We start from the raw sequence: 12978 nt of genomic DNA on the forward strand, positions 1-12978 counted from the left end.
AAGGGGCTGTCTTGGGGAGGAGGGGTCTGTTGTCTTGGGGAGGAGGGGTCTGTTGTCTTGGGAAGGAGGGGTCTGTTGTCTTGGGAAGGAGGAAGTGAGGAAGGCTATGGGGAAGGTGAGGGGAAGCTGAGGTGAAACTGAGGCAGGAACATGGCCTTGGCCTGTCAGGGCAGGCAGTGAGGGCATCTGCTATGGGTGTAGAGAAGCCAGAACTGCTGTGGAGCTGAGTGGTGGGTGGGGTTGTGTGGCCACAGCACAGCAGGTCTGGGGGCTCTGCCTAATGGTGTAGGGAGCTCGGCATGGCATATGAGGCTTGGCACATGCCTGGATGTGGGGGGCGGAGTAGTGCCTGGGATTTAACAGCACAGGTGGCTGGCAAGGGGAAGGAGAGTTTGGTGTCCACCTTCTGTGTGCCCTAGCTGTGACATCCAAGGGAAGGAAAATGTGTAGGAAATTAGTTCAGCTTATGGTTACTTTCAAGAGCATCAAAAGAAATAAACCAAGCAAAACCTGTGTATTTGGGGTGCTGGTGGATGAGAAGCTTGACGTGAGCCAGTAATGTACACTTGCAGCCCAGAAAGCCAACTGTATCCTGGGCTGCATCAGAAGCGGGACCAGCAGGACAAGGAGGTCATTCTGCCCCTCTGCTCTTGTGAGATCTCAGCTGGGATCCTGTGTCCAGTTCTAGTCACCACAGGGAAGACATGGATCTTCCTGTCCAAAGTAGGCTACAGAGTGATCAGAAGGCTGGAGCACGTCCCATACGAGGATAGGTTGAGAGAGTTGGGCTTGTTCACCCTGTGGAAGAAAAGGCTCTGGGGAGACATTATAGTAGCCTGCCAATGCCTAACAAGGCCTACAGGAAAGCTGAGGAGGGGCTTTTTATGAGGGAGTGCAGGAATAGGATGATGGAGAACGGTTTTAAGGTGAAAGAGGGGAGATTTAGCTTAGGTAATTGGAAGAAATATTTTCCTATGAGGGTGGTAAGTCAATGGAACAGGTTCTCCAGAGAAGTTGTGGATGCCCTATCTGTGGTGGTGTTCAGTGCCAGGTTGGATGAGGCCTTGGGCAAGGTGATCCTCTATGATTCTATGAAGATCTGTGTTTTGTGTCTGGTGTCTAAGCTTGACTATAAACATAGCATCTCTGGTGAACCCGTGCAGCATGCACCTGAAGGCTGGAGAGCTCTGTCGGTGAGGGATGAGTGGAAAGCTGTGGTGGCTTTATCTGCAGAAGACGTACAAGCTCCACTGGTAGGACACTATGCGGGGATAGGCACGTAGATGGAGTAGGTGGTTGCGAGGTTGGGGATTCAGCTTGTAAAAGCCTGGCTAGGGAAAGATGCACTTACATGGTTCAGGGAACCAGAAGGAGTTGGTGTTGATGTTTGGACTCACGTGACTGCGTTAGAGGCTCAGATACGTGAAAACGTTAGAATGGAACTAGCAGTCTGGCCTGGCAGAAGTTCAGATTAGCTGTAGTTGTGCAGGACTGAAGGCACTGATGTTGCTCACTCTTAGAGCAGGGTTCCAGCATCAGCTAGAAGTGATTGAAAGGAAGAATTATGTGTGTGTGCTCTTGTATTTATGTTTGATTGCACACACACTGCAAAACAATGCACAGGTGAAATGGGCCAACCATCCAGTGGGCTGTTTAGGGAGCGTCATTCTGTGATACGATAGGGTGAAGGTTGGTGGTCACATATCAGAATTGTTGCAACACTGTTTCTACTCTGTTCAGTTATGGAAGTGTTGATGCAGTTAAAATGGCAATGTGTTTTTTTTCAATTTACCGGGGTGACAAGTTATTTCCCATGACTAAGTACGGTCTCTTGAGCCCAGCAGTGGCCTCATGCATCATAATATTCCAAGGAATGAAGCTCTTTGTGACAACCATTTCCATTTTAAATGGTTTTGCAAGTAGCTAGTCTTGCCTCTGGTTTTGGAAAAGTTTAATGCTTATGACACAAGAGCAATTAGTAGGGGATGCTTTTAAAAAAGTGAGGTTGGAAATTTGGTAGGTTGGTGATATTTGTTTAATAGCTTTGGGAAAACGAGCTTCTCTCTGTAATTGCCACATAGATGCAGCATAGCAGGGCAGACTCCAGCGTGCTGCAGTGTCTTGCGTCTCTAACTTGCTACAGGGCAGCCGCGCAGCATCACAAGATGTTCAGTTTCTTTGTTGCCTGTGATGACTACCTCTGCTGCTGCCTTGAATGCTAACTGTGGCAGTACAAGGTTTATAATGTGTACAGGCACCTTATTAGGCATCTTGAGAAGCATGTGGCAGTGGATTGGTGTTAAACGGTGCTGGTTCTGTCCCCAGTCTTTCACTCTGAGACAGGGACGTTGGACCAGTTTATGAATCAGTTCCTGAGTCACTGCTATTTTCAGTTCAGCTGGTTAAGGTTACCAGATCTAGCTTTAGTTTACTGTAATACTGTAATACACTGCGAACCTTCATGAGAGAGTGGTCCTGGTAGCTGCGGGGAGCAACAGCACAGTCTAATTTTTTTCGTCCTGCTGCTACGTATCTGTCCACAGCAGTGCCGATACTGGAGACAAACTTCAAAAGCAAAGTTTAGGCAAATCTGTTTTATTTCCTGTAGCCATATGCTGACACAGATTAACCAAATGTCAGTTGACAAAGCAATTGTCTGTGCTGAAGTTTGTTGTTTCCTGTAGTTATGTGAGTTGAAGATGCTCTCCCTGGTATTCAGCAGCTTGCTGAAACAGTTGTGCTGACAGCTGTTTGGGCTGGACTGTGATCCAGGCTTGGACTTCTGATCTACCCTGGTGCTTTTTGGAGAGAGGGGACATAGTGCTTTACTTTCAGAGTTTATTCAGCTTCCTCACCTGTTCATGGCATGACCCCACATTGTGTTGTGAGGGCTAGAGCCAGCAGGCTGCTGCTTAGAGGTGAGAACAGAAGAGCCATCCGCATTTGTAGAGAGAGATAGCTTTGACAGGAGCACTAGGTGAATGTATTCTCAAACTGGTGTAAGACTGAAGAGTGATCACTGTTTACAAGTGATGCAGTGGAGCAACAAGATTGCAAGTGAGCCTGTGATCAAGCCCTTCCAGTGTGTCAAGTACTGGTGATGTGGTCGGTAATGAGTATTGACTAGATGTGAAGTTGCTGTCCACAGGGGCAAGCTTCTGGGTTTTTGCTAATTTTCTTCACCATGTAATAATTTATTAAATTGGGTTTTTGAGATGGTACTATCAAAATCAAAGTTAGGGCAAAAGTTTGTTAGAGATTATTTGAAGTATTTTCACAATTTCACTTTATTGTACAAAGACAACTGCAAAACCTTACATGTGTTTATCTGTAAGCAGTACAAAAATCAGGTAGTTGAGTTAATTGGCCAACCTTAGAAAGCTGACGAAAATAAAGTATAAACTAAAGATAGCGGAGCAGAATTTTGTGCCCTGTGCTTCTGTTTTTCACTTTAGTATAATGTTAGTTACTTATGTGGGAATAAATTCTTTATGTTTTCTAAATTAAATTGTCGCTTTAAGGAAGATGACACAGTTTACACCCTTCCTGGAATTGTGTTGAGTCCTATTTTTAATAACTTCTAGGAGGCGATGATTCAAGTTCAGTGACTGCTAACATAGCATAAATAATATGGTGTGTCATCCTTTGTGACTTTTAAGGGTTTTCTGCAGTCAGGTAATTTAGTAGTTAAAGCTGTAGGTAAGTTGAAAGTTGTTTTCTTGTTTGAAACTACTTCAGAGCAAATCCTGGTCTTAAAGAAAAGGAGTCCTCAGGCTTTTGTCTGTCGCTCATGTGATGATCAGATGAGAATGACCAACTTCCTTTAAAACCTTTTGCATTCATCCTCATTAACGTTTCTTAGAATATATTGTACAAATGTATTTCATTGCAGTGTGAACATACACTGTGTTGAAATTTGTCTTTGCTACATAATAAGAGGTTCCTCATATAATGATAACCTACTCTAATTTAAATAAATATTATTACTTCATTATCTCAGTAATTGCCCTTGCGACTGGGACTGGTCCCTGGGATCTTTTGTGAAGGTGACCTCTATGATAATCTTTACAGACTGGAAGTTAATGCACATTGAATAAAGAGTAATGCTTTCTGTTTCAGTAATCAATCTGTGCGTTGTTTGTGTTTTCAAGTAATTTTTCTTGCTTTTGGTGCTCCCAAAGTGTTGCCAGTTTATTTGTTATCAACCCTTTTAAAATTAAGAGACAAAATACTTAATTTTATAGTTCTGTTTAAGGGGCCAAGCCCGCTCTCCTTTTGCTTATGACCTTTAACAAAGCCACACGCAGCTTCTGATGAAGAACAACCAGTGGTATCTGTTTCAGGTATGACCTTCTCATAGCTGTAAACAAAGGGTTTTCCTGTGAGTGTTAAACTTTGCAGTGTCTTTTCAGGTACGTGGTTTGCGTACCTAAGTATGTAAGGTACAGAGTCATCAGAAGTTGTAATGGGACATACAGGATTATAGCAGAGGATTTATGCTCTACTGCTTAGATAAGCATGCACTGTAAGATGAATAGTTTCAGGGGAGTTGTTTCTATTGCACGTACAGCATAGTTTTATCCAATGTATAAGGTAAGCTGAATTTTTAATGTCATCTCCAAAAAACGTTGACACATTTAGACCTTGATTTACTGAGTGCATCCCTGTGTACCTCCCTGGTGAGAGATGGGTGTTCTTAGTCCCGCTTCAGAATTTTCTGTTTGTTTTCAGACACAGCTTTTACACTGATGCTGGGTCCTGAAAATGTATCTGGGAATGATTGACTCTAGTAAAATCATTTATATGTCCAGACTCTGTCCAGCAGATGTAAGTTTTGAGAAATCCTACACTTTGGGTTTGGAATAGCAAGTTTGTCCCTCAGAACTATTGGCTGAAGAGCTCTTTATTCAAAGAGCTAACATGGTTCAAACAGCTAGCATAGTTTAAGGCAGGTGATGTCAGATTGCCAGACTCTGCTCTGGAAAGAAAGCAGTGATCTGAAATGATGGAAATGGATTCACTCTGGGAAGGATTCTTGCACTTCTATGGAAGAGAATTTCAGAAACATTGTTTTTCCTTGTGTACAAGCATGGAGATGTTAAAGCTAACAATTTAATTCTTTCAGTTGAATTGCTGACATACTTCTGAAATTCTTTACCTAAATAAATGTCATCTATCTGCTAGTATAAATTCATGTTTTTTGTTCAGAAGTTTTTGCACTTCCTAGCAGTCAAAACAGACCTTGAGGCAGCACCAAGGAGCTATGGGCTTTCATCTGGCTCTGAGAGGCTTTAGTGTTGGTGTCACTGTTGGCACTTTATAATTGGAGCACTGCGATCTTCAGCGCTTTAATGTTGGCACTGCTGGTAGGGATGAACTCATTCTAATTATGTCGGGAAGCTTTTTTACAGGTAATCTGTGGAGTGTGCACTGTGGTGTTACCCTACTCATATTCCTGGTCCTGAAAGGAGCAAACAGTTATCCTGAGCATCAGAGGGTTGGCTGTGTAGCAGAAAAAGTTATATTTTATCGTATGAGCAGTATTTTTAAGAGCATTGTTGCTGCTTGGTTCCTCATTGTCCTTGAGTGTCTAAGCAGAAGCTTGATTTTATGCTTTTGCATCTTAAACAAACAGGTTTTTGTATTGGACCTCAGTTAGAGGACAGCACGTACATTTCAGAATTTACTTCAATGTTAATTGCAGCTAGGTGCAATTCAGTGCCCTGCACCCCTTTTTCTGCTCTGTTAATCTTAACTTTTTTTATGGAGTGAGGGGCTGGGGGGAAACTGCAAACATATACCTGAAATGCTCATCTCTTTCAAAAAGAGCTGCTAAGGTGAGGATGTACTTGTTGAAGTCTTGTTGTAGGAGGCAAGAGAATAGTCCCTTTTGATTTTATAACCTGTATGCTCTCCTTGTCTTTTACCTACAGGACTGTCTACAAAAGAAAATTTAAGAACAAGGTATTTGCCAAAGTGTCAAAAAAGTAAAACTGATCTAAAGGTGCCCATGGCAGTTGCTTCTGTTTCCATGGATCCTGTTAGAAGTACAGGAGATCTAAAGGGGCAGCAGGTCAGTAAAGGCAAATTGTTCTTGCTCATAAGACTGCAGATGATAGAAATATGACAGAAAATCTTTAGGTTAAAAACTTTTAAACAATTTGGAAGTACTGTTATTTTTGCAATCTGTTTTGCTTTTTGCCCACTTACATGGTGATTTGCTGGCAAAAAGTACTTTTTCATGGAGGTTAGTTGCCCTCTTAAAGAGAACCTAGGCCGAATGTGCTAATTTATATACGTGGTGTGAAACTAGGGCTATGTAAGCACATTATTATATATTTCTATGTATGTATGTGTCCAGGGAGAGTGTGGGTATAGTTTTGAGTAGTCCCTGATCTATACATTACTAGCCAAATACTCAAGAAGTTGTGTTTCGGTTTCATTGATCAAGTTATATCAATTAGAAACAAAACTTGTACAATTCTTTTTAGAGACCTTTTTGCTGTGTCTCTTCATTTTAGTAGGGTAAAATCACTCTAGTTTTGACCCTAAGTTAAAATGCATCCAAGTAGGAGGAGTAGCTTTGTTGGTTGATATTACCTTTGGCTTTGCTTAATTGTCTGGTCTACTCCTGTGACAGCAGATGATGCTTTTCTTGTAGTTTATGGCATCTGAAATTTCAAAGCACTGGGGTTTCCTTTGGAAGGTTATTCTGTATTCCGATAGGTATTGTGATCCTTCAATCATACGTTTAGTTGAAGTTAAATTCAGTTAAGCTAAAGGCATTCTCTCTGCATTTGTATGACTGTAAGTAGCATGTTTTGGAGACTGTGAAATCAGTTGTCCCTTGCAAAGCCCTGAAGTTGAATTTGCCTTGTGAAACTTTTTTTTTTAATTTTGTAGAAAATATACTGCAGTTAAAATCAGACTGAAGAGTCTGCACAGTCCATATAAAATCATCATCAAAGGCAATATAGTGCTTTAATTGTTTCAAACCACTTTTCAAGAAGCAATTAGCTAAGAATGGAAAGGGGCACTTCTCTCCGAGTAGATGAGCTTCCATTTCTGCTAATGAGGGGAGAGAAGCCCGACTTTGCCTTGTATGCCCAAAGGTTGTTCTGTGCTGTATTGTGTTAATTTGGCCAAACTGCAAGTCATTTGGTAGCATTTTTGTATTTCATGTTAAGCACTGTATACACTCGGGGAGATTTGATGATATTTGTAGGTTTGTAGAAGTCTAAACTGAAAATAAGTCAGATTAAGTGAAAATTTAAACTTGACAAGATCTTGGACACAATGGCATAGCTCCTGTTGCTGTTTTCATTTTGGGATTCTTATTTTCTGCTTATTGCTAGCACTGGAGAACTGAGAAACAGGTGACAGAAATTTTTTTGTGAATGAAAACAATTTTAGAAGTTGAAACTGTTTACTGCTTGTGAACAGTCAGCGCAGGTAAATGCCAGTAGCCTCAAGAGTGTTAAAAGAGCGAAGAGCTGTGTGCCCTCTGTTGGGCACTGACGCCAAATACTGCAGTTCGAGGTGTGGTAAAGGGATGTGTTCCTAGAACTCTAGTATTGGAGTGTGTTAAGTGTTTTGAGAAGGAGTAGTGAGTACGATGGTAACAAAGAATTGATTAAAATGAAATGACAGTGATGCGTGAAAGGGTGTGCACTTCTCTGTATATTGAAAAAAAATCCTTTGGAATAAGGACTTACCATCCACCAACAATATGTTGCATTTCTTTTTTGCTGTTTTGTATGCTTTTGTCTTAAGTGCAGAATGTTTCTTTTTCTTCCTCTTTAATTTAGGATACTAATATAATAAAGTTTGAACTTGGATATGGATATTGCTGCCCTAGATTTCAAGTCACAAGAACTTACTGCCCTTTGTCTAGCATGAATCAGTGAATAGTCTGTCTTAAAACTTTACCCAGCATGTTTAGTATTGAAGCTAGAAGCTTGCATTTGAATTGCAAGTCTCTTTAAAGAATTCTGTGATTTGGTAACTTTTTTCACTAAACAGTACTTACATTTTTAAAAAATATGTATTTTATTTCCAGTTGGAATTTGTCTACTTTCAGCTTGAAATTATTAGGTCTTGAAATGCTTTTAATATCTTATGAAATATTTTTTTCTCCTTCAAAGAGTACTTTTTAAAGTGTTACTTTAAATTTTCAGGTCACTAATGAAGGAGGAGTGAAGAGTGCTTCTTTAAAAGATTTGTGTCCTGAGGACAAGAGACGCATTGCAAACTTAATTAAAGAACTTGCCAGGTGAGAATAAGCATCACCTGAAATGCATTATGTTTAAGGAGAGTCATTCCTCTAATTAACACCAAGCAATGCAGAACTGCATTATGGAACTGAATATTTGCATAAGGTAATTTTTCTTGCTGGAAGAGATATGAACAGCAAAGCAGCCTCATCAGTTTTTCCTTGCCTCTTGACTCAAAATTCCCTAAATGTATTGAAAACAAGAGCCAATGTTTAGTGACCTGTAGTTCATCCGTGTAAACTTAGTCACAGGGCTTTGTTTGTTTCTTCTATCATATGCTTTAAATGAACACGTTATCTTTTAGAAATGACAGACTTTGTTGATATGAAACAGATGTTGTAGTGCTTATTCGTGAAGGGAAAGCCTTTATATGGAATGCCAAGTTCAACATGTATTGGTGATCTTGTGGCTGAAACGTTAGTCAGTATTTGCCCATGTTTGCATGTGTAAAGCAACAAAGAGTCTAGTATAATTTTAATTTATGTGGCCAAACTTTATTTTGTTTTGATTAATTTCCTCAAGTTCTTGCTGTTCTTTGAAAGGATAGGCAGAAATAGTCCAGGTTTCTGAGCTTTAGCAGAAGTTTTTTCCTAAGTTTGATTCCAGTGCTTGTTGCATTCATGAAAATACATGATGTGAAAAATTTGCTGAGTTTAAGTGAGGAGATTTTTTTTTCCCCCTCTGTGTAGTGCTTCAGAATGTCTGGGTATCTGCTTCTTACATAATGTTTGTAAAACAGAGAGGGAGCATATGGGACCTCAGCAGGCTTTTGCGCAACACCAGAGGGGGAAGTCTGGTGAGATGATGTCAGATCCTTTGGGCTAGGAGTTGGTGTCCACGCTAAGAATTGATAAAGGCAAAATTTTTCTAGAACAAAATGCAAGCTCTCTGATATTAATGAAATGCTTTTTGCTATAGATTTCGTGTGTCTGTGCAATAATTGGCAAGCATTATTGCCCTTTTTATATAGGAAAATTTGGGCAGAAAAATTAAGTTACTTGCTCAAGGTCATGCAATAAGTCTCTGGTGCAGCTAGGAATATTTTCTCTCTGAGTATCCTCACCCAGTGGACCGTTTTGCCTGCTAATAATTTGTACCAATATAGGATTTCTTGCTATACAGTATTTTAGTAATATCTGAAGTTCTTCATGCTTGCAACTCTATTTTATCCTAGCTGATGTGTTAGAAAATGTCTAGTTAAGGCTGTCATAAAGAGTAGATTGCTGGGAAGCCTGGTTACAAATTGTCAGATATTGGAGCTGTTCGGACACTGTTGCCACTGTTGATATATAGAGGTATATTCTAATATTAAAAAAGGCCTTTTATTACATTGTTCCTCATAATACACTGCTCCCTAGTGAATAGTAGTACACTAACTCATTTGAGCATGGGATTCTTCTTAAATCTCAGATGCTGTGATTTTTCCCTGAGGACAGTTTGATATTTCTGCCTGACATTTCTTCGAAGAAAAATAGAAGGTGCAGCAACATTAATTTTGAAAAGTAAAATTAGTGGAACACTATTATTTTATACTTAGTTCTCTTTTATTTTTAAACCTAATCATATTTTTATTGGATGTAATTAAAAGTCCTTTGCAGAGTAATAGGGAAGTTGAACTTTAATTCCGCTCACCTCGTCACTTTTTTAAAACTCTCCATAATTTTCATCCATAGTTGTGCAATAATGGAGGTTTTTTACATGCAGTAGGACATTCTTTGCTGTTTCAGAGAAGAAAAAGAACCAGCAGAATGCTGAAAGTTTTCCAGGAAGGCTGTCCTGCAATAAATACTTGGGATAATAAAGATCTCACTTGAACAGAGCTATACTTCACTGTTCTTTTTTTTTGCTGCTGTTTATGAATGAAAATGATGGTAGTTGTGACTAATTCCTGCATGTTTACTGCAGGGTGGTAGACAGAAATAGATTGGTCAATAACTGTCTATATGAAGGCAATTGTAAAGTGGTAAAATTCTGTCTGTGTGGAAATCAGTAGCAAACTATGATTAACTCATGGGGCCTGAATTTCAACTGTGTTTTTGCTTGAGCAGTGCAGGTTATTGGTCTTTCTCTTGACTTCTGCAGCTGGTGAAGGAAACGGAATGTACTTTTCTTTCTCTTCCTGTTTTTCCTTCTCTTTCTCCAACTCATACTCCCATTTGGACATTGGTAAGGTGTGTTCCCGTGCATTAGCTAATACGCTGCAGTTTCAGACTTTACCTTGGTCTGAATGAATTCTGATGCTGGCTTTATTATCTCTTCCTTTGAAAAAAAAAAATCAGTTACTGGGCTGTAATGCTCTGCCCATGGGGATTCTAGTGGCTGACATCACATTAGCTCTTAGGGACTTCATGTCATTGAATTTTCAAACTGGATTGAAAGAAAGGACTCGGCTGTATCCTTTCTAATGCTCCTTTCTAGTCTATATAATCTTAGTTTTTGCTCTGTGTTGCCACCTGTAAATCTAATCATTATTTTGCCTTTCTTTGAACATATCCAGTCTATCTTCCCTGTTAAGGTGAAAAGAGAGAGAGAAACTGGATCCAAAGTTTAAAAGACTCGAATGTTGTGAATTTCAGCCTTTTTTTTATTAGGTCAGCAGATTCTTTTCAGATTGTTGTTTTTGTAGGAGGCTTTCTGAGCAGAATGAGTCATTCACATGAATGTCAAACTGCTTTGTAAGTAAATGGGAAATTCTTGAATGTGACCAGCCATTATTTTCAAGAACAACCAGCATGGCACCTTTTGTGTTTTCATCAAGGCACTGCTAGCACAGTGGTGAAAGTGACAGGCACAGTGAGCGTAAATTTTAGCTCTCCCTACAAGTAGAGTCCTTTTAAGTAGCAAAAAGGACTTCCTCTGAGCTTTCAGGCTGCTCCTGAAGCAGTCATCAGTTTATGTAATTAAATTAGCAGTGACACGGTGAAGACTGTGAAAGGTTCCTACCCTCACTCTGCACCAGTGTCAGGACATGGTAGCCTCTTCCAAGAGGGAGCAGCGCAAGGTCCTCTGGGACATGGGCAGTTGACTGCTAAGCATTAAGGACTTGCTAGGTGCCATGCTGAGAATGGTTACTACGTGTTCTGGAGGGAAATATTTTAAGTGATATGCAGATTTTGAGAGCTCTGTCTGGGCATTTAGCGGTATGGAGAGGATCATGACTTCTGTTGCACAGAGAGTGAGCATGTGTGAACTTGCAAGCGTTCACCTCACTCCTGACTGATGTATAGCCACAGTACTGTGACTTTCTGGCTCCTACTATGACATGTACATCATAAATACCACTTCTTCGCTGCCTGCGCAGTTCATGTATGCTTGTACAACTCACATAATGCAGTTTTCTTTTGAATTGACTAAGTGACAGAGAATGGTTCATGAAAGTTTAATTTTTGCTCTTAGTGGTAAGAATTGGTACCTTACTACTTTGTATTCTTTCTTTCTTCAGATAAGTTAAACATGGAGAAAGCTGCCTCCCTGTTGTCTTTGCAAACAAATCTTTGAGAGCAATTTAGGAAGAAAAGTGTCATAATGCCCTTATCCACCCAAGGGAGGGAGTGATTGACCTTTTCAAGTAAGATAGGAGATGTTTCTTGCTATCAGATTAGTGTCTTTCTGGCAAAGACCAATGGTATGCCCAAAATGACCTGTATCAGGCAGTTGGTAAAGCAGCCTTCGGACAAACCCTTTGTTCCTCATTGAGAAAATCCTTCCTCCTTCCTAAGACCTTGCATTCCTTAAAGCTTTGTAGTGTGCTGGCAGCCTGAGATGCTAGTTTTATCTGCTGGCATTGCTTTCTATGGACTTCTATTCCTGATATGAAAATGAAAGTGACCAACTGAAATGGAAATTTCCAACAAAAGGTGAAAACAGGAGTTAAAGCAGAAGGTTAATTTGGTTACAGAACTGGAAACCATTACAAAGGAAGACAGTAAAACTATTGTGGCATATATCTGCTGTTTTAAGTGTTCAGGCACTTAGGGTCTTTGAAGGACAACTTGCCTGTGGAAGCATGTATTACAAATCTGTGGTGTTTGGCCTCATGGGTTGCCTTCTGTCCTGGGTTACACTACCTCATATTTAACAAAGTTGTTACCTGGCTTTAACTTCAGTGTTGAGATCTTTTATTCTCTTTTTTTTAATGTGCTACTTTAGGAGAAGATATTATGCTGCAGTTCTCTTAATTGGTCAGGCAGTGAGACTGCAATTGAGATATCCCTAAGCTTGTCTGGAAATTACTTCTTGTTGATAGGTAAAGCATGCCTAGGATTATTGTATCACCAATCACACGTACCTTTTGTGCTTAAAAAGTCATTTACAGCAATAAATTCATGCTGTGAAATCTAGCTTTGTATTATTTTGCAAGTTGCATATCATAAAATGTATCCATTGTGCAGCAATTTCAATTATGTTGTGGGTTCTTTGGGGTTTTTTGTTATTTGTTTTAATTTATACAAACTGCCCTTGATGTTTGAGTAAAATGTATCTAATTTGTGAACAGTGTCCTTAGACAAAAAAATGCTGCCATTCTTTCTTCCCGCAGTGCTAATATTAGAAGTCGCTTTTCTGCTCAGTTCTGCCAGAGGCATGTTGTGATCAAACCTGGTGTGAAAACTTCTTGTTTCATCTTTCTGAAGCGTATCTATCACTTGAAATACCTGCTTTCTTTCCATGGATTGTGCGTGTGCTGACCTCTGCATGATGCCCTTTT

The 12978-nt window shown here is 39.9% G+C and overlaps 1 protein-coding gene across 5 annotated transcripts in view; it reads left to right on the top strand.

The window, feature by feature from the left end:
- Positions 1-12978, top strand: part of KIAA1328 (KIAA1328 ortholog) — a 176705-nt gene that overhangs the window by 309 nt on the left and 163418 nt on the right. For 3 of the 5 annotated variants that reach the window (XR_008447657.1, XM_054053605.1, XM_054053608.1), the window contains exons 2-4: positions 4308-4343; positions 5934-6073; positions 8178-8272. Coding sequence is in view for 4 of the 5 variants with exons in the window: in XM_054053605.1 (XP_053909580.1) it covers positions 4308-4343; positions 5934-6073; positions 8178-8272 (271 nt within the window). In the remaining variant the exon portion in view is untranslated. Of the gene's footprint in view, positions 1-231; positions 1254-4307; positions 4344-5933; positions 6074-8177; positions 8273-12978 lie in introns of those variants that run through there. The other 2 variants (XM_054053607.1, XM_054053606.1) reach the window with 2 other exon arrangements.

Source organism: Cuculus canorus, chromosome Z, assembly GCF_017976375.1.
Source record: "Cuculus canorus isolate bCucCan1 chromosome Z, bCucCan1.pri, whole genome shotgun sequence".
Taxonomy (NCBI): domain Eukaryota; kingdom Metazoa; phylum Chordata; class Aves; order Cuculiformes; family Cuculidae; genus Cuculus; species Cuculus canorus.